At 58.9% G+C, this 19,160-nt stretch overlaps 2 protein-coding genes across 6 annotated transcripts in view; one reads left to right on the top strand and one right to left on the bottom strand.

Annotated features, from left to right (window-relative positions):
- The window catches only part of RNF123 (ring finger protein 123), a 31,466-nt gene that overhangs the window by 11,921 nt on the left and 385 nt on the right, over nucleotides 1-19,160 (top strand). For 4 of the 5 annotated variants that reach the window (XM_073901204.1, XM_073901203.1, XM_073901202.1 and 1 more), the window contains exons 18-38: nucleotides 16-77; nucleotides 252-323; nucleotides 535-655; nucleotides 1,291-1,392; nucleotides 2,597-2,703; nucleotides 2,949-3,147; nucleotides 3,485-3,630; nucleotides 3,853-3,936; nucleotides 4,734-4,841; nucleotides 11,205-11,382; nucleotides 12,158-12,232; nucleotides 12,383-12,470; nucleotides 12,559-12,646; nucleotides 12,737-12,821; nucleotides 14,097-14,236; nucleotides 14,342-14,530; nucleotides 14,626-14,700; nucleotides 14,946-15,031; nucleotides 18,507-18,649; nucleotides 18,789-18,883; nucleotides 19,023-19,108. In XM_073901204.1, coding sequence (XP_073757305.1) covers nucleotides 16-77; nucleotides 252-323; nucleotides 535-655; nucleotides 1,291-1,392; nucleotides 2,597-2,703; nucleotides 2,949-3,147; nucleotides 3,485-3,630; nucleotides 3,853-3,936; nucleotides 4,734-4,841; nucleotides 11,205-11,382; nucleotides 12,158-12,232; nucleotides 12,383-12,470; nucleotides 12,559-12,646; nucleotides 12,737-12,821; nucleotides 14,097-14,236; nucleotides 14,342-14,530; nucleotides 14,626-14,700; nucleotides 14,946-15,031; nucleotides 18,507-18,649; nucleotides 18,789-18,883; nucleotides 19,023-19,108 — 2,329 coding nt within the window. Of the gene's footprint in view, nucleotides 1-15; nucleotides 78-251; nucleotides 324-534; nucleotides 656-1,290; nucleotides 1,393-2,596; nucleotides 2,712-2,948; nucleotides 3,148-3,484; nucleotides 3,631-3,852; nucleotides 3,937-4,733; nucleotides 4,842-11,204; nucleotides 11,383-12,157; nucleotides 12,233-12,382; nucleotides 12,471-12,558; nucleotides 12,647-12,736; nucleotides 12,822-14,096; nucleotides 14,237-14,341; nucleotides 14,531-14,625; nucleotides 14,701-14,945; nucleotides 15,032-18,506; nucleotides 18,650-18,788; nucleotides 18,884-19,022; nucleotides 19,109-19,160 lie in introns of all 5 variants that reach the window. The other variant, XM_073901206.1, reaches the window with a different exon arrangement.
- Nucleotides 15,349-18,123, bottom strand: AMIGO3 (adhesion molecule with Ig like domain 3). The gene has a single exon (XM_025885340.2). The coding sequence runs from the start codon at nucleotides 17,829-17,831 to the stop codon at nucleotides 16,332-16,334; it is 1,500 nt and encodes a 499-aa protein (XP_025741125.2). The 5' UTR covers nucleotides 17,832-18,123; the 3' UTR covers nucleotides 15,349-16,331.

A 19,160-nucleotide genomic window follows, 5' to 3' on the forward strand; every position in this document is an offset into this window, starting at 1 on the left:
CCACCCTGCCCCCAGTGGTGGAAGAACTACAGGTCCAGATCCTGAAGCTGCTGCTGAACAATAAAGATGATAACGGGGTGAGTGACTCCCAGACCCCTGCGTGGGTCCTTGGCAGGGAAGGGGGCCGGTCCTGGACCCTGAAGCCCAGAGGGCAGGCACTGGCTTGGGTTCCCATGGCAGGGCCCAGGCTGCACTGAGCTAGTCCACTCTGGGACCAGCTTCTTACAGGCTCATTTTTCCTTGCACCGAAGGGTGAAGCTTCTAGGTACATCTTCCTGACCAAGTTCCGAAAGTTTCTACAGGAGAATGCCAGTGGCCGGGGGGTAAGTGTCCACTAGGCCAGCCCGCCGTGGACCCCTGGCTGTGCTGACGGGTCTGCAGCCTTCTGGCACCTCTCCGCCTGCCGCGTCCCCACCTCGTCTTGCTCTTCCTCTGCTGCCCTGCTCTCCGTGCTCCGCTCAGGGCCGGCCTCAGATGAGGAGTGAGTTGGCTCTGGGCTGGCATAAAGGCGTATCCTGTGGCCTGTGCCCGCAGAACATGCCCATGCTCTGCCCCCCTGAGTACATGGTCTGCTTCTTGCACCGGTTGATCTCTGCCCTGCGCTACTATTGGGATGAATACAAAGCCTCAAACCCTCGTGCCGCCTTCAGTGAGGGTGAGTGGGGCCAGGCCTCATCAGAGAGGCTGGGCAGGGCTGCCCCTGGTGATGGTGTGGAGTGCGGAGCTGGCGGTGGGGTGGGGATGGAGCTGCCCCCGGCTTCCTGCCCCACTGAGTTCTCTCCTCCTGATGGGTGGCTTTTCCAGCGGGCAGTGGGAGCCCCACACTGGAGGAGTGCCAAGCCCATGTTCACTCTGTCCCCACAAGTTCCTGCCCATTCCGGGCTCCTCTCCTCAGTCCCAGCCCATCCAGTCCTCTGCAGTCCTTTGTAGAGGACGCCGTGGGCAGGCTCTGAGGTGCTGGGGGCTGTGTTTGTGGGGGACAGGGTCCTCAGGGTCAGTGAGAGCCGCGCTTGCCTGGGACTGCAGGATATCCACAGGGCTGGGCAGGGTCCTCTCTGAATGTGAGCGCAGCCAGAATGCCCCCCTTATCCCAGCCCGTGCCGTTGCTGACACTGACCTGAAATGGTGGAGGGCGGGGAAGCCATGCTGTGTGCCTGGGCGGGTGGGTGGCCGAGGCCAGGGGTCCCCTCAGTGCTAAGCAGTGTAGAGGGCTGGCTTCTCAGTGAGTCTTCCTGCCTGGCTCACTGCTGGCTCGCGCCCCCCCTTCCCCCCCCCCCCCCGCCCTCGCAGAGGCCTACATCCCGCCCCAGGTGTTCTATAATGGTAAGGTAGACTACTTCGACCTTCAGCGCCTGGGAGGCCTCCTCTCACACCTTCGGAAGACCCTCAAAGGTGCGTGCAGGCCTGTGGGCAGTGGGCAGGACAGATGGGGCTTGGCAGGGGGTGTTGGCAGGGAGGCAGCCCCTCAGCCCGCTCGGCCGGGAGTGCTGGGATAGCCTGTGCCCACCAGAGGGCGCCCGAGTATCTCGCCGTGCTCCAGCAGGGAGATGCCCGCCGGCCTCTTGGGTCCAGACATCCCTTCCCTCTGAGCACCCACCCCAGGGGAAGTCTGGGAGTCCTGTAATGAAAATGAAAATGAAATAGGGGCACGTGTGCTGGCAGAGGAGTGACCATGGGATCTTGGTGAGGTCACAGGGATGGGAGGGGAACGTTCATAAGCGCTGCCTGAGCAGCTTTCCCGGACGAGCAGAAGCCGCAGCGAGCACAGAGCGCAAAGGCAGGGATGCCGGCAGCAGCCCAGTAGGGCCCGGGATAGAAAGCTGCGGGTGTGCCAGAGAGGAAACTACCAGGCCAGGAGCGATGGGAAATGAGGCCAAGGAGTCGCACGGGTGCAGTCTGAGGACCCTGTGGGCCACGACGCAGGTGTGGGCTCATTCCAGGGGTAGGGGCTGCTCTGGAAGGTGTTGAGGCCAGGGAGTGAAGTCCGGGGTCTGTGTGTGAGGACGGAGTGCCTGCGCCAAGTGAGGAGGTAGCGGGGAGGCGGGGGTGAAGGGCAGGAGTTAAGGATGACGCCAGGCTTCCTGTCGGAGGCTGTGGGGATGGGGCGGCCTCAGGAAGGGGCGCTGCAGGAAGCGGCCGAGATGACAAGTCCGGTGTGTTCGGGGACGAGAGCCTGGGCTGCAGGCAGAGGTGCCGCAGTCGGCTGTCGGTGTAGAGGTGGGAGCAGATACATCTGTGGTGAGGCCTGCATGCGCAGCGGGACAGGCCAAGGCTTAGACAGCCCTGGATCTCATGTTCGTCGGGAAGGAAGCACTGGGGCAGAGAAGTAGGGGGTAGGGGGCCCGGGAGAGCATACAGGCGCTGGAAGTGGAGGCGCTGACGGAGGGCGCGACAGGGGATGTCCCTGCTGTCAAGGCCCTCATGAGACAGAGGGCTTGGGACGCAGGGCAGGCTGGGGCGGAGCGAGTGGGACATGCAGGCACAGGGGCAGTGGGGCGTGCTCAGCGCACGGCGGTCTCTCTCGCCATCCTGGGCCGTTCCACTGTGACCCCTCCACCCTCCGCTAGCCTGAGAGCCCTCCTGCCATTCCTCCCAGATGACCTTGCCTCCAAGGCCAACATCTTGATCGACCCGCTGGAGCTCCAGGCGGCCACCATGGATGACCTGGACGAGGACGAGGAGCCGGCCCCGGCTGCGGCGCAGGTGCCGCGGTAGGGGCAGGCAGGGGGCTTGGTGTCGGGCTGTCCCTCTATCATAAGGGCAGGGGTGTCATGCAGGGCCACCTCCCTCTCCGTGCAGGCAAGGAGTTTCACACCAAGCAGGTCTCTTTGCTGTAGGTGGAGGCACACACCTTCTGCCGTTTCCCAGCCCCACAAATCCACGGGGCCCTATATGGGCCCCAGGCCCCGGGGAGCTGAGTGGCGTCTGGCCTCCTCTCTCCTCCACAGCGCCCCACGCAGGCTCTGGCCATGGGGGGCGTGCTGCCCCTGCCCCGGCCCAGCTGGCTCAGTTCTCCAACCCTGGGCCGAGCTAACCGCTTCCTCAGCACAGCAGCTGTGAGCCTGATGACCCCACGGCGGCCTCTGAGCACCTCGGAGAAAGTGAAGGTCCGCACACTGAGCGCCGAACAGAGGACTCGTGAGGACAGTAGGTGCCGGGCAGGGCCAAGCGTGCCATCTGTCGTGTACGGTTCCCCACCCTGGGCAGAGCCAGGCTGCACCCCCCTTCTCTCCTGGTCCTGTGGCCCAGTAGTAGCTCAAGGACGTGGGAAGTGCACTCGGTGGGGGGAGGAAGTCAATGCTGCAGCAATAGGCCTGGAGCGCGGGCCCTTGTCCTGCCCCCACCCGCACCTTCTCCCTGCAGGGCCCTCCTGGGGCCCAGGGTGGGGGAAGGGGCTCCCCTTCTCCCGCTGAGAGGCCCAGCAGACCTGGGAGAGAGCTGGAAGGGCCTGCGGCCTTGACGCTGCCCTCCCCCTACTTCCTAGTTGAGGGCAGCCACTGGAACGAGGGCCTGCTACTGGGGCGGCCCCCTGAGGAGCCGGAGCAGCCCCTCACCGAGAACTCCCTGCTGGAAGTCCTGGATGGCGCCATCATGATGTACAATCTCAGCGTTCACCAGCAGCTGGGCAAGGTCTCCCGCTGGTGGCCCTCGAGTGTGGAGTGCATGCATGTGACCGCACGTGGACGTGTGCCACGGCGAGACTGACTGCTGCCGGGAACATGTTTTGTGGGAGGGGGGCTGTGCGGGGCCAACGACCTGGAGCTTGGCAGGGCTGGGGGCCGGGCTGAGTCTGGAGAAAGCTGAGTAAGGTGCCCGGGGCTCACGCTGGGTACGTGGTGTCCGCTGCTCTAGATGGTGGGTGTGTCTGATGACGTCAACGAGTATGCGATGGCTCTGAGGGACACAGAGGACAAGCTCCGCCGGTGCCCCAAGCGGGTAAGGCCCGGATGGGCAGGTGGGTGTGGGGGAGGGAAGGCTCTTAACAGAGAGGTGGCTTGCGGGCTCGGGGTTCCCAGGGCAGACCGCAGAGGAAATCAGACCTGCCCTGCCCCTGCTTCTGGGGGCTGCCCTGGCGGGTTTTCTGTCCCTGCCCCCCCCCACTGACTGTGCCACATCAGGGAGAGCGGGGCTGGCATTAGGGCGCGGCATGACCTGAGCCCTGTCACCAGCCACAGCCCGTGCCAAGGTGCCTCCGCCCCCTGCCCACTAAGTGCTGACGCACATCCACTCTCCTCATCAATTATGAATTCGACCCTGAGTGCTTCCTCAGCCACTTGCAGAGTCAGCAGGAAGCGGGACCTGCCTCCCCGACTGAGCCCCTCTGCCAGATCTCTCCAGGCCCCGGGGAGTAGGGCCAAGCATGCCTGGGCTGGGCTTCCCTGGCAGGCCCGTGCCCCCAGCCGGATGCGAAGCGCAGGCTTGGCCAGGGTGAGAGCAGCTCCTGAAGCTCTGGTCCTAGCATGGTCCCTGGGGTGTCCTGGCCAGGGGCGCACGGAGCCTCAGGTGCATCTCACGTCCATGTTCTGTGCAGGTGACCAAGGCCCTGCTCCGAGGCCTGCTCAGGCTTGCCAGGGGGTCAGAGCCAGAAGCGGAATTGAAGAGTAGAGCTGGGTCTGCCCACCCGTTTGCCTTTGCCTGCTCTGGGTGCCAGTGGGTCCCTTCCAGGCTGCCTGGGGAAGGCGGGGTGGGGGTGGGGCCACAGCCTGATGGCTCTCCTTTCCCCCTGGGGGCAGAGGAACGACATCCTGGCTGAGTTGACCAAGAGTCAGAAGGTTTTCTCCGAAAAGCTGGACCACCTGAGTCGCCGTCTTGCCTGGGTTCACGCCACTGTCTACTCCCAGGTGAGTGGGTGTGGCCTTGGCCAGTGGTTGCTGCCCTCCTGCCGCTCACTGCCTAGTCACAGACCGGGCCAGGTTGTGCCAGCCCCTCAGTGCTCCCTGCCCTCCTGGGCCTTTGGCACACACGCGCCCCCTCCCCGCTCCTCATCCCCCCCCACCCCTACCCCATGCCGCACCCCCTGAACCTCTCCTGCCCCATGAGCTTGAGTAGATGCTGTTGTAGGCACCCCAGGTCCCCTCCAGCTCACACATCCTCCCCTGGAGGAGCAGAGCCTGTCTCTGCCTGTCTCCCCTTCTCCCCTGTCCCTTTCTTCTCTCTGGAGTGGAGGGGCGCTCTCCTGGAGCCCCACTCGCCCTCACTCTGCACCTGCTTCTCTCTCATTCCCCTCCCTCCTTTGAGGCTACAGCCTTGTTTCCTACTTTGTCGTTCACTCGCTCATTGATTCAGTAATATGTACCCAGCGCCTGGAGTATGTCGGGTGTATCCCGACGCTAGGCACACTCAGTCATGACCCAGAAGGACGAGTGTCTGCTCTCACAGGGCCGTCGGCCTTGAACAGTAAACTGAAAGGTGGTGCACTCTCCTTGTGACCCTGCTGTGACCCCCAGGTCCCGAACCCTCCAGACTTGCTTCCTCTCCTAACCGTCCTAGCATCTCTCCGCAGCTAGTGAGTGCCCCTGTTGGGGCATCTGTCCACCTTTTTAGGCGTGCCCTTCCCCGTAACGAGGTGATCAAGGCCCTTGTCCACACCTCTACCCACCCTCCGCACTTGCTTTCTCCCCAGCCTCCTTCCCAACCCAGACCACCTCCACTTGCTACCCCTCCTTTCTCTCTGGCCCTGGGCCGCCTTGCCTCCAGCCCCTCGGAAGTGATCACGGTCTGGGAGCTTCCTCTCCTCCCCTGACGGGGATTTCATGGCTGTCTGCTGGCCTAAGCACGCTTGCCCACCCCTCCCGCACTGTCTTCTTAGCAACCTCGCCCTGCCATCTCTGTAGATTCTTTTCTTTTCTTTTAAATTAATGATAAAGCTCCTTGCTCAGTGGGGAGTCTGCTTCTCCCTCTCCCTCTGCCCCTCCCCCTGCTTGTGCTTGCTCGCTCTCTTTTGCGTTCTCTCTCGAATAAAATCTTAAAAAAAAATAATGATAAAATATACGTAACATAAAATTTGCTTTCTTAACCATTTTTTTAAATTGTGGTGAAATACATATATTGCTTACCATCTTAATCGTTTTAAACGTATAGTTTAGTTGTGTTGTGTTAAGTGTGTTCACATTGTTGTGCGGCCAGTCTCCAGAGCCCTTCATCTTCCCAAACTGAGACTGACCCCCCACCTCCGCATTCCCTCCTCACCTCAGGGCCCCAGCACCCACCATTCCGCTTTCTGTCTATGAATTTGACCACCCTGGGGACCTCCCGTAAGTGGAATCCTACAATATCCTGCTTTGTCACTAGTTTATTTCACTGAACGTAACGTCCTTCCGGCTTTCTGTGGCAGGGGTCAGGATTTCCTTCCTTTTTAAGGCTGAATTATCCTCCCATTGCGTGTATTTACCCCATTGTGTTTGTCTGTTCATCTGTCATTTGGTTTGTTTCCACCTTTTGGCTGCTCTGAATGGCGTGGCCGTGTTCATGGTGTATACAACTCTCTCTTCAAGATTCTGTTTTCGGTTTTTTTGGGTATGTACCCAGGGGCAGAATTGCTGGATTACATGGTAATTCTATTTTTAATTTTTTGAGGAACTGCCATGTGGTGACTGTACCATTTTACATTCCCACCAGCAGGGCGGGCACAGGGGTTCCAACTTTTTCCCATCTGTCCCAACACTTGTTTCTCTCTCTATATATACTTTTTTCTTTTTTTGATAGTAGCCATTCTAATCGATGTGATGTTTCATTGTGTTTTTGATTTGCATTTCCTTATTGATCAGCGATGTTGAGCACCTTTTCATGTGCTTATTGGCCATTTGTATGTCTTCTTTGGAGAAATGTCTGTTGAAGTGCATTTGCCCATTTTTAATAGGATTGTTTTTTGTTGTTGATTCATAGGAATTCTTGTTATATATTGGATATTGGTTCTTTATCAGATTATGATTTACACATGCGTTCTCCCATTTTGTGGCTTGCCTTATCATTCTGTAGATGGTGACTTTGTCACAGTTTTCATTTTGATGAAGTCCAATTTATCTCTTTTTCTCTTTTGCCTGTGCTTTGGTTGTTACAGCCCAAAAGTTGGTGTTAAATCCGAGGTCATGAAGTCCCCCCCAAGTTTTCTTCTAAGAGTTTTGTAATTTTAGCTTGTAAGTTAGGGTCTTTGATCCATTTTGAGTTAGTTTTTGTAAAAGATGTGAGGCAGTGGTCCAGCTTCATTCTTTTGCATGTGGAGATCCAGTTCTCTTAGGACCATTTATTGAAATGACTGTCCTTTCCGCATTGAATGGTCTTGGCATCCTTGTCAAAAACCCTTGAATCATATGTGTGAGGGTTTATTTCTGAGCTGTCTATGCTATTCCATTGGTCTGTGTGTCATTTTTTATGCTGGACCACACTGTCTGTTTTTTTTTTTTTTTTTAAAGACACATTTATTCAGCGTCATGACCAGACTATTACATTTAGCAATCAACAGCATGGGTGCAAAAAAAAAAAAAAAAATCTACATTAAAACCCTTTGTTGGAATGCTTTACACTTTCCACAGAACAGAAACTAAAATAACCTGTTATACAATTAGTCACAAATACAGTTCTCAAGTTTTTGCCCATACACATGAGGATTGTCTAAAACATGTCTTCTCTGTAGCAGCTCGGCCCTGCCACTGCTGTTCTTGGCTGAGTTCACAAATCTGCTGTAACCTGTAGCTTCCCCGTCCCTCCTCTGACTCTCCTCTCCTGCTAAGCCTTGTTTCCTGGCGGTAATTAAAACCTTCTGCCACTGCCGTAACTCCTGCTGCTGCTGGAACCACCACAGCCACCTTGGTTTCGTGGTCTGGCAAAGAAAGTATTGGCCTCCACCACCATAGGGGCCGGAACTTCTGCCTCCAAAATTTCCTCCTTTCATGGGTCCAAAATTTGAGGATTGATTGTTGTAACTGCCAAAATCATTACAGCTTCCGCCACCTCCAAAGTTGCTTCCGTCATTACCAAATCCATTATAGCCATCCCTACTGCCACCATATCCACCACCACCTCGACTGCCACCAAAGCTACCTCGACCACTGAAGTTCCCTCCACGACCAAAGTTGTCATTCCCACCAAAACCACCTCCACGACCACCACCCAAGTTTCCAGAACCACTTCGACCTCTTTGGCTGGATGAAGCACTAGCCATCTCTTGCTTAGATAGGGCTTTCCTTACTTCATAGTTGTGGCCATTCACAGTATGGTATTTTTGAATGACGTCTTGTCTACAGAGTCATGGTCATCAAATGTTACAAAAGCAAAACTGCCACTGCCTCAGTCAGTCATGATCTGGATCACTTCAATTTTCCCCTACTGTTCAAAATAATCTCTTAGATGATGTTCTTCAGTGTCTTCTTTCATGCCACCAACAAAAACCTTTTTCACAATTAAGTGGGCACCAGGTCTTTGAGAATCTTCTCTTGAGACAGCCCTCTTTGGTTCCACAACTCTTCCATCCACCTTGTGTGGCCTTGGGTTCATGGCTGCATCCACTCCTCCACAGTGGCATACGTGACAAACCCAAAGCCTCTGGAGCGCTTGGTGTTTGGATCTCTCATTACCACACAGTCTGTAAGCGTTCCCCATTGCTCAAAATGGCTCCTCAGACTCTCATCGGTTGTTTCAAAGCTCACACCTCCGATGAAGAGCTTCCGCAGCTGTTCAGGCTCTTTGGGAGACTTAGACATGACGGTGGTGGGAGGGGAGACTTTAACGATGCTTACTCGGCGGCATCCACGGGCAGAAAGGAGTAATCTAACGAACGTATCTTCGGACCACGCTGTCTTGATTATTGTAGGATTGCATTAAGTTTTGAAATTAGGAAGTAGGAGGTCTCCAGCTTTGTTTTATTTCAAGATTGTTTTGGCTATTTGGGTCCCTTGAAATGCCATACGAATTTTAGGGTAGATTTTTCTGTTTCTGCAAAAGTTGCCATTGGGATTTCTGTAGGAATTGCATTAAATCTGTAGCCTCTTTGGGTAGTTTCATTATCTTAACAATATTAAGCCTTCCAATCCATGAACATGGGCCATCTTTCCATTCGTGTCTTTAAAAATTTTTTTCAGTAACGTTATAGTTTCAGTGTACAAGTTCTTCATCTTCTTGGTTAGACTTATACCTTGATTTCATTCTTTTTGATGCTAATGTGAGTGGAATTATTTTCTTGATTTCCTTTATGGGTTGTTCATTGCTAGTGTAGAGAAACACAACTGACGGGGCATCTGGGTGGTGGCAGTCAGTTAAGCATCCAACTCTTGGTTTCGGCTCAGGTTGTGATCTCAGGGTTATGAGATTGAGCCCTGCATCTGGCTCCGTGCTCTGCACAGTCTGCTTAAGACTCTCTCTCTCCCTCTCCCTTTGCCCCTACCCCCTGCGTGCGTTCTTTCTCAAATAAATCAATCTTTAAAAAAAAAAAACACGATTGATTTTTATGTGTTGATTTCATACCCTGCGTATTTCCTGAATTGATTTATTTTAACAGGTTTTGTGTGTGTATGTGTGTGGATTCTTGAAGGTTTTCTACATGTAAGATCATGTCATTTGTGAATAGAGATAACTTTTACTCCTTCCTTTCTAATTTGGATGCCTTTTATTTCTTTCTGTTCTCTAATTGCTCTGGCTAGGACTTCCAGTACTGTGTTGAGTAGAAGTAGTAAAAGCAGGCGTCCCTGTCTTGTTCCTAATTGGAAAGAAAACACTTTTAGTTTTCCACTATTGTGATGTTCATTGTGGGCTTTTCATAAAAAGCCCTTATTATATTGAACTGCTTGCTTGCTTCTCTATCTTCAGTGCTCAGACTCCTGCCTCTTTCTCATTTACTTTCTCCCATTAGTAAAGAGGAAAACCTGTGGTGCCTTTCCCTGACTCTCCATCGCTTACAGCAGCCCCTCCCTCCTTCCTTCTCTGTGTCTTAGCTTCCTCATTTCCCCTTCACTCTTGGCCCAGCACACGCTCCTTCACTCCACTCTGAAATAGACCTTTTGCAAGGCCTCTCTCAAGCCCCCCGCCCCCTTTGCAGAAACATCCCCACCCCCGTTACAGTGGTCCTTTGGGTGCATTAGTGCCATCCCCTCCTTAGACTTGGTCTTCTCTGGCCTCCTGTGGCAGTAGGCTCCCAGTAGACCTCCTGGCTCAGGTGCACCCTCTGACCCCTGCTTACATCTTCTTGGGTTCTTAGGTTTGAGGGCACTTCAGAGCTGAGGTCAAGTCCAGATGCTCCAGCTCCAAGACATGTGGGTGCTCTGGGTCTGGGCTGGGGCCTGGTTCGTGACCCCTCCTGGGCACAGACCATGTGGGAACCATCCTGTAGGGAACAGGGCCTTTGGCAGGTTGTTTGCTTTCAGTGGTCTCTGTTCCACCAGTAATCACTCTGCCTCCTTCCTTCCTGACACCTTCTCCTCTGAGCTCCAGACCTGCTTCCTCAACACCACCTCTCTGGGGGCATTTTTAGGCACCTCATGCTGCCACATCCCTTCTGCCTTGGACCAGGCCTGCTTCTCCTCCGGTACTGCTGGCCTCTCTGAAGGTTCCATCACCCCCAGAAATGTGGGCCTCATGCTTGTGCAGCCAGTCTCTTGCCCCCACAGCCCATCGGTGCCTCCCCATTCCTGGCCATCCAGTCCCTTGTCTGCTGACTTGCGCCTAGATGAGGCTGGCTTCTTCACTGCCCCGTCCCCACTTGCCACTGTGGCTCATTTTGCACGGGGCAGCGTTCCAACCCAGACTTCTGGTCACACAGCACCTTCGCAGTTAAAACCTGTACCTACCTTTCTTTCTTTCATTCTTTCTTGTCTTTTATTTATTTATTTAGAGAGAGGGAGGGAGAGAGAGGCAGGGGGAGGGGCAGAGGGAGAGAGAGGGAATCCGAGCCCGACGTGGGACTTGAGCTCACGACCCTGAGATCATGACCTGAGCTGAAATCAAGAGTTGGACGCTTAACCCGACTGAGCCACCCAGGTGCCCCTAAAACCTGTACCCTTAAAAAACTGCAAGCTAGAATTCTGGTCCAGGCTGGGGCATTGTCCTTTCTGGGCCCGGGGCTCACCCTCCCGCCTGCCAAGCATGTGACTGCCCTGCCCGAGCCACTGCACCCACTTGGGAACACGGAGGCCTTTCCTGGGCCCCTGGACCGAGCCATGCCCCTGTGACCTTTCCCACGAGCAGCCCAGCAGCAGCCCCTGTGCCTCCCGCAGGAGAAGATGCTCGACATCTACTGGCTGCTGCGCGTCTGCCTGCGGACTGTGGAGCATGGCGACCGCACGGGGTCTCTCTTTGCCTTCATGCCTGAGTTCTACTTGAGCGTGGCCATCAACAGTTACAGCGCCCTCAAGAATTACTTCGGTCCCGTGCACAGCATGGAGGAGCTCCCAGGTGACAAGGGGGCCTCTGGTGTGAGACCTGGCAGCCCCGTTCGGAGCCTCCTAGCCCAGCAGCACGCATCCGTGGAGGGAGCGGGCGCGGGCAGCTCCTGTTCTCGGCCCTGTAGTAGACAAGCATTTGCAAAAGCCCCACCTGCTGGAGAGCCCTGGTAGCCCCAGAGCCAACGGCTCCTCCCCGGTGCTAGGAAGGAAGGGGACAAAATGGAGCGCCGGGGTGGGGGCCCCTCCGGCTTTCACTTCCTCCTTGGTGCTGCTGTGGTCTGGGAGCCAGCTGGCCTCACCTGGCGCCCTGGTACTGGCCTCAGGATGTGGCTTGTGTTTGCAGTTCACAGCAGGGGGTCATGCTCTGCTGGAGGCCATGTGTAGGAGCTTGGGCTTCTCGCAGACCATTTCACCCTGGGCTTGGTGGTTTGTGTCTGGATCGGGCCCCCCTGGCCTGTCCCCTGCCCCGCCCCAGGCCTAGGTGCAGGCTTTGTCCTCAGAGGCAGAGCTGTGGGTGCCCAAGGGGCTTTGACTGCTGAGCCATCAGGTGTGTGCTGAGATGGGCTTGAGCCCAGTCTTGCAGGACCATAGCCGCCCCCCCACCACAGTGAGTCTGTGCAATGGCCTGTCAGTCAGTGAATATCATGCCTGAAGCCCCTGGATGACAGCTCAGGCCCAGACTGGCTCTGGGAGTCCACTCTGGAGTCCTCTGCCCAAGCCGAGGGATGGGCCTGTCCCTGGAGCTGCTGCTCCCAGCCAAGCACTCCTCCTGCTCCATCCTGCAGGCTACGAAGAGACCCTGACCCGCCTGGCCGCCATCCTTGCCAAACACTTTGCTGACACACGCATCGTGGGCACTGGTGAGGAGCCCTTCAGAGGGCTTGGGGCGCGGGGATGGGATGGCACCTCTGGCCGGCTCTTGTCTGCTCAGAATGCCGTCCAGGTGGGCGTGAGGCATGGGGGCTGGGGTTCATGCCGGGTACCTGCTGAGGCACAGCCTGTCCCAACAGACATCCGTGACTCGCTGATGCAGGCCCTGGCCAGCTACGTGTGCTACCCACACTCCCTGCGGGCTGTGGAGCGGATCCCCGAGGAGCAGTGAGTGAGGGCCAGATCCGGGAGGCACGTGCTCTGCCCCACACGGTGCCCAGCCTCAGCCCTTGCCCACCACCCCTTGCCCTCGCAGGCGTGTCGCCATGGTGAGGAACCTCCTGGCTCCCTATGAGCAGCGGCCCTGGGCCCAGACCAACTGGATCCTGGTGCGGCTGTGGAGGGTAAGCCCGGCTGGAGGGGAGGTGGCTGCGGCGGGCTGGAGGGGAGGGCTGCCCTAACCCCAGCTGACCCCCCACGGACCCCCCTCGCAGGGCTGTGGGTTCGGGTACCGCTACACACGGCTGCCGCACCTGCTGAAAACCAAACCCGAGGATGCCAACTTGCCCAGTCTCCAGAGTGAGTGGCTGCTCTTGGGTCCTCTAGGATTCTTCTCCCTTCTCCCAGCCTCTGTCCTGCACTCCTGCTGGGCCTCAGCTCTGCCCCCGGGGGCTTCCATTTCCTGGCTTCCTCTCTGTCCAGGGACACTGGGCCTACTCCCCCTGGCTCCCCAGTCCCACGTGTGCCCTTTGGGCCCAAATGCTCTGCTGGGTCATAGGGAAAAAGGGCAGTACCTTCCCAGGCTGCCTGCAGCTGACACAGAGTGAGGACCCTGAATCAGCTCCCTGACCTCCAGCCTGGTCCCAGCACCATGTCTTTCTCCCCCTTCATTGCCATCTGCTGGTGCCAGACCTTGGGTACTTGAGTCAAGGCAGGGGCACAGACTAGGCAGTGCCCATGGGGCTTCCAAGAGGAAGAGGCATTTGGCTTCGCTCTGTCTTCAGGGGCCATGGTCCAGCAGAGCCCTCTGAACTCGAGGACCTTCACCTAGGTCGGGCCTGGGGTGGGCCAGCTTGTAGTCTGCCGGCCACACACCGTGCTCACCCCACAGGGTGGCTCTCCTTGGCCCGCGTGGTGTGTTTCTGCCCTCGTGGGCAGGATTTTTGCGTGAAGGGGTCCCCAGAGGCTGATTGCCTTGTGCAAAGTTACACATCAAGTCCTTGCCAATTGTTTTGGTCGTGCCTGCAGGTGAAACTGAGCTGAAGATGGAGAATGGCAGTGGGACCGGATACTTGTCCTGCTGCTGTAGGAACTATTGATTTGCATGGGGGGGGGCGGGTGTCCAGCCCAGCTGCGGCTTAAGGGCTCTGGTTACTGCTCCCTGTCAGCCCAGACTTGGCACCCACCACCTCGGCCATATGCCAAGGCCAGGCCAAGGGCAGCAGAGGAGAGGAGAGGACTGCAGGGCTCAGACAAGTAGGTCTTAGGGATGCTGACCTGGATACGAGTGAGAAGAGGTCTGGGTCACCCTGTCTGGGTCTAGCCCTCCCTGAAAGGCATGTGGCTGAGAACTTGCTGGGGACACGCTGGGGGGCAGCTCTAGGCTTAAGGGATGGTGTGGAGCTGGGAAGGACTTCAGCCTGTGGCTTGCCCAGCAGATGGAGGGACAGATTTAGCTCTAACCCCCAGACCGGGCGGTACCCTGTCCTCCCGCCTCTGTGACCTGAGCATTCTCAGGGAGCCATCTTTCTGTCCGTACACCAGTGGCCCAGTAAGTGAGGACAGAGGTAGACAGGATAGGCAGGAGCCCCAGAATGGAGTCCCCAGTGACGCCGCCTCCTCGCGCCCCTGCAGAGCCTTGCCCTTCCACCCTGCTTCAGCAGCACATGGCGGAGCTGCTGCGGGAGGGGCCCGACGTGGCGCCCAGCTTCCTCAACAGTGTCCTCAACCAGCTCAACTGGGCCTTCTCGGAGTTCATTGGCATGATCCAGGAGGTGCGTCACGGTGGGTCGGGTGGGCTGCAGCATTGCAGTGGGCCCGGTGCGATGTGCAGCGCCACCAGGCCACTGAGCGCTGCCTGCCCCCTGCTGGTGGCTCAGATCCAACAGGCTGCCGAGCGCCTAGAGCGGAACTTTGTGGACAGCCGGCAGCTCAAGGTGTGCGCCACCTGCTTTGACCTCTCAGTCAGCTTGCTGCGGGTCTTGGAGATGACCATCACGCTGGTGCCCGAGATATTCCTTGACTGGGCCCGGCCTACCTCCGAGATGCTGCTGCGGCGTCTCGCGCAGGTGTGTCCATCTGGGCAGGGATGGGGGTGCCCCCTGGGAAGGCCCCAGTGGCGAGCCCACCCTCAACACCCATCAATGGGCTCCTGCCCTCACAGCTGCTCAACCAGGTGCTGAACCGGGTGACGGCTGAGAGAAACCTGTTTGACCGCGTGGTCACCCTGCGGCTGCCTGGTGAGGACCCAGTGCCCCACACCCAACATATCCCGGGGCTTGCTTCCTCCGCTGGGAGCAGGGATGCCTGATTGTCCGTGCTGCATCGGGACAGCCAGCCTTGGCCCCCGCAGCCTTAGCTCGCCCTTCTGTGGGGAGGATGCTGGGGAGGGGGCCTGGCGCTAGCCAGGCAGGCCTAGACCCCCTGCAGTAGGAGCACGCAGCAGCTCTTGCCCTCCCTCCAACCCCCCCCCCCCCCCCCCCCGGCCTGGAAAGCGTGGACCACTACCCCATTCTGGTGGCTGTGACGGGCATCCTGGTGCGGCTCCTGGTGCATGGCCCGGCCTCGGGGTGAGTGTGAGGCCCTTGGGCCCACAGGAGCTGGCGTGGCTGGTGGGAGTGGGCCAGCCAGGGCCTCCTGCTGCTGTCTCTTCACCTCTGCAGTGAACCTCAGTATCAGGTTTTTGAGGCAGGGGGGAAGGCAGTGAGGTACAAACTGCCTAACTAGGTGGCAGCAGCAGTGGCTCTGAGTAGAAGAATCGGGGACTGCACTGGCTTGTGGTTATGCCTCAGGCAGGGCTGGGGTGCTATCCTGCACGTATGGGACAACACTGCTGGGATCAGGGGTTGAGGACACGCACCGCTACTTGTGTTCTCGAAGGGTCTGGTAATGAGCATGTACCACCTTTATTAAGGAACTCCATGACAGCTGGATCCAGGATGCTTGTAGGAGCCCCCAGCTCAGCACCCACACAGGAGGGTTCTCAGACCCTTCTTCCCTGCCTCCCTGCGGTGGGTGGTAAGATGCGTATAAGACCAGGGCACGGCCTCAACCATTAGGCCGAGACCAGTGCCAGCCCTTAAGAGGCTTCTACCCTCGAGGGACAGTGAGTTCCAGCTCAGCCCTCCCATCTTGGCCATGCTCAGCAGGCTTTTTACTGCTGAAAAGCTGGAGGACAGGCCCTGGTGGCCCTTACTGCTGTCTTGTGAGCCCATGGAAGAGGCCCTGCCCTCAGAGTGGCCTGTGGATGCTGCTGGCCAGAGATGGCAAAGCTGCTCTGCCTGGGGCTCGGGCCAGGACCCCCGAGGGGTGGCGGGGAGGGGTCTCTTGCCTTTCTGCCTGCCCACCAGACTGCATGGAGTTGTGAAGCTTGAAGGAGGTTAGATGTTGGTGCGGGTTTCCTCCTTCCACCCTGGGTGGGGGCCTAGGTCTTCCTTTGGCGCTCTCCTCCTCTTCCCCTGGGCGCCCACTCTCTTCCTGCCCCACTGGGAAGGGGAAGATGGTTATGCTTCAGTTCTTCGCCACTACTGCTTGATAGCTGCCTCGGCCCCTAAGGATGTGCCTCGGGCTCTAACGCAAGGGCTCTTCCAGATGGCCCCAGTTCCAGGCCTTGTGGGACATTTGGGCACCAGCAGGTCCTGCGGGGGTCTCCGGCCTTTGGGCCCTGTGTGAGAGCAGAGGAGGAGAGAGGGCGGAGAGCCCAGCCCTTCCATCAGCGAGTGGGGCTGCTGTAGTTGAGGTCAAGGCCACACAGGAGGCTGGAGGACCAAGCCCAGCGCCGCCACCAGCATCTGGCAGTTGTCCGGGCGGCAGCAGGGAGCGGGGCAAAGCAGCGGGTGGTCGATGGCCTGGCTCTGAGCCCAAGGCAGCCTAGGTCATCACCAGACCCTCGGAGCCCGTGGAGCTAGCCGACTCGGAGCCAGCATGGAGCCGCAGGCCCACGGGGTTGTAGAGATCAAAGTCCTCGGCGACCGCCAGCTGCACGCGCCCGTTGAGGCCCCTCCTGCCCGGCTCCAGAAAGACCACATGCTTGTGGACGCTGGCCTTGCGGCTGGGCACGTCAGGCACGCTCGGCTCCTGGAGGGGGCTGGGCGCGCGGGGCCAGCAGTGCCGCCGGCAGGTGCGGCGGTAGCAGCGGCGGCAGCCCGGGCAGGGCGGCGCGAACAGGTAGAGCAGCACGAGCACCAGGCCTACGGCGCAGCCCAGCAGGGTGGTGAAGCCCGTGTTGAAAGCCTCGGGCTCCGGGCGCGGGGCGTGCACGCTCACGTTGTACTCGTGTGTCTGGTTGTGGTGCAGGCGGGGCCCGGCGGCCAGGCACACGAAGAGCCCCGCGTGCCGCGGCTGCACATTGCTGATGGCCAGGCTGCCGTCGGCCAGCACCGCAATGCTGCCGTCTCGGGACCCCGGGGCCACGAGCAGCTCCTGCTTTGGGGACACCCAGGCGATGCGCACAGCCGGGGCGCTGGTGTTGCAGCGCAGCCTCAGGGGCCGACCCATCTGCACGTGCAGCTGCTCTTCGGGCCGCTCCAGGCCCCCGGCCAGGGCGGCCGAGCAATTCTCGAAGACCCGGCTGTGCTCAAAGAAGCGCACGCGGGACGTGGGCACCTTGAAGGCCAGGCACATGTACTGTGGGGCGAAGTCACTGACGGCACTGAGGCCCCGCTGGAGCCAGCGCTGCAGCAGGTGGTAGAGACGGCAGTCACAGGCCAGGGGGTTGTTGTGCAAGTAAAGGCCGTTCTTGAGAAAGGCCGGCAGGGCAGCCAGGGCAGCCACGGGGATGCGGCCCAGGCGGTTGGAGGAGAGGTCCAGAGTACGGAGGTGGGTGGCGCCCAGGCCGTGGAGGTGGTCAAAGGAGAAGGAGGAGAGCTGGTTGCAGCCCAGGTAGAGCCGGCTGAGTGCGCCCAGGCCCCGGAAGGCGAGCTCGTCCAAGTGCGCCAGTCGGTTGTTGAACAGCAGCAGCCTCTCGAGCGCCCCCAGCCCTTCGAGGTCGTGGCGTCCCAGCGCCCGCAGCGCGTTAGACGATAGGTCGAGCAGCCGCAGGCCGCTAGCGTTGGTGAACACTCCGCGACCTAGCGCGTCCAGCTCATTGTGGCCGAGGCGCAGGGCGCGCAGCCGGGAGAGGGGCGTCAGCCAGCCGGGCCGCAGGCGCTGGAGCGCGTTGTGGCTCAGGTCGAGGTCTGTGGTGGCGGCGGGCAGCGCGGCCGGCACGTCCTGCAGCCCCAGGCCCGCGCAGCTCAGCAGGTCGGCGGCGCACACACATCTGTAGGGGCAGTTACGGGGCCCGGAGGGCAGGAAGCCCTCCGTGCCCAGGCTGCCCACCCCGACGCGCGACAGGCACAGCAGTGAGCCCAGCAGCACCAGCCAGACCATGGTGGCGCCTGCCGGGGGCTGGGACGGGGCAGCTCTGTGCGGGACACGCCGCGCCGGGACTCACCCGCTTCTGCTGGCTGTGGGCTCAGCCCCGCACGCCAACCGCCCCTGCTCCCCCGGCTCCAGGGCGGGATTTGGCGTCGGGCTGCACTCCGCAATCCCTCCTCTGGCTTCCCCAGCTCTCCGAGTGCTTCCCTGGTCAGCTTCTAAATACTCTCCCAGAGGAGGGCGGGGCCTCAGCCTCCCATTGGCTCCTGTTGGAGGGGGTGGGGCAGCCCCCTCTCCTCCCCGCGACCGAGGTCCCCCGTGTGGCCGCCAGAGGGGGCGCGAGCCCGCCCCCAATGCCCCGGCCTGTCCTGGGCCAGTGGCTTTGCCAGTGCCCAATCTCCCCGAGAACAGTAGGAGGGGAAACCTGGGAGGCACTCCTTTAAGCTGCTAGTCATGTTCTTTATTTTTTTTTGGAGAGTTAGTGTTTATTAGGGGTAGGCAGACTTTTCACTATCTGCTGGTCACCCCCTTAAACTGGCACCCAGACTGAGTTCTTACTGGGACCTAGGATGAGCAGCATGGGGTAGGAGCGGCGGGTGAAAACGAGGTGAGCTGGATTGTCCCAGCACCCCCGCCCCTCCAGCAGGTACTGCTTCCTGACTACACTTGCCCCCCTCTCTCACCTAGGACAGAGAGAGCCACGTCAGTGCTCCTTGCTGATCCCTGCTTCCAGCTCCGCTCTATATGTTATCTCCTGGGGCAGCCAGAGCCCCCTGCCCCTGGCACTGCCCTGCCTGCCCCTGACCGGAAGCGCTTCTCCCTGCAGAGCTGTGAGTGGACTGGGGGTGGGTCGGGTTTGGGGCTGGACTAGATCAGGAGTCTCAAGAAGAGCAAAACCCCAAGTTGTGGTACTTAAGAGGCACTGGGTTCAAGGGCCACATTGGGCCTGACACCTGCTACCACCCACAGACACAGATTACATCAGCATGGAGGAGCTGGCCCAGGTGGAACAGATGCTGGCACACCTGACCTCTGCATCTGCCCAGGCAGCTGCTGCCTCCCTGGTGAGTGGGAGCCGCAGCATCCAGGCGCACACCACCCACATACATATGCTGGCACAACTGTGCACACTACACAGGCACAGTCTTCGTCTCCTTGTCTGGGTGTCCAACCGCAGCTCACCCTGCACTCTGCTCCCTGCAGCCCACTAGCGAGGAGGACCTCTGCCCCATCTGCTATGCTCACCCCATTTCCGCTGTGTTCCAGCCCTGTGGCCATAAGTCCTGCAAGTAAGTGGGCCCCGTGGGCGCAGGGGGCTGGGGAAGCAGCAGGGATACACAC

This window comes from Callorhinus ursinus, unplaced genomic scaffold, assembly GCF_003265705.2.
Source record: "Callorhinus ursinus isolate GAN/ISIS: 27379988/994484 unplaced genomic scaffold, GSC_fseal_2.0 scaffold15, whole genome shotgun sequence".
NCBI lineage: Eukaryota > Metazoa > Chordata > Mammalia > Carnivora > Otariidae > Callorhinus > Callorhinus ursinus.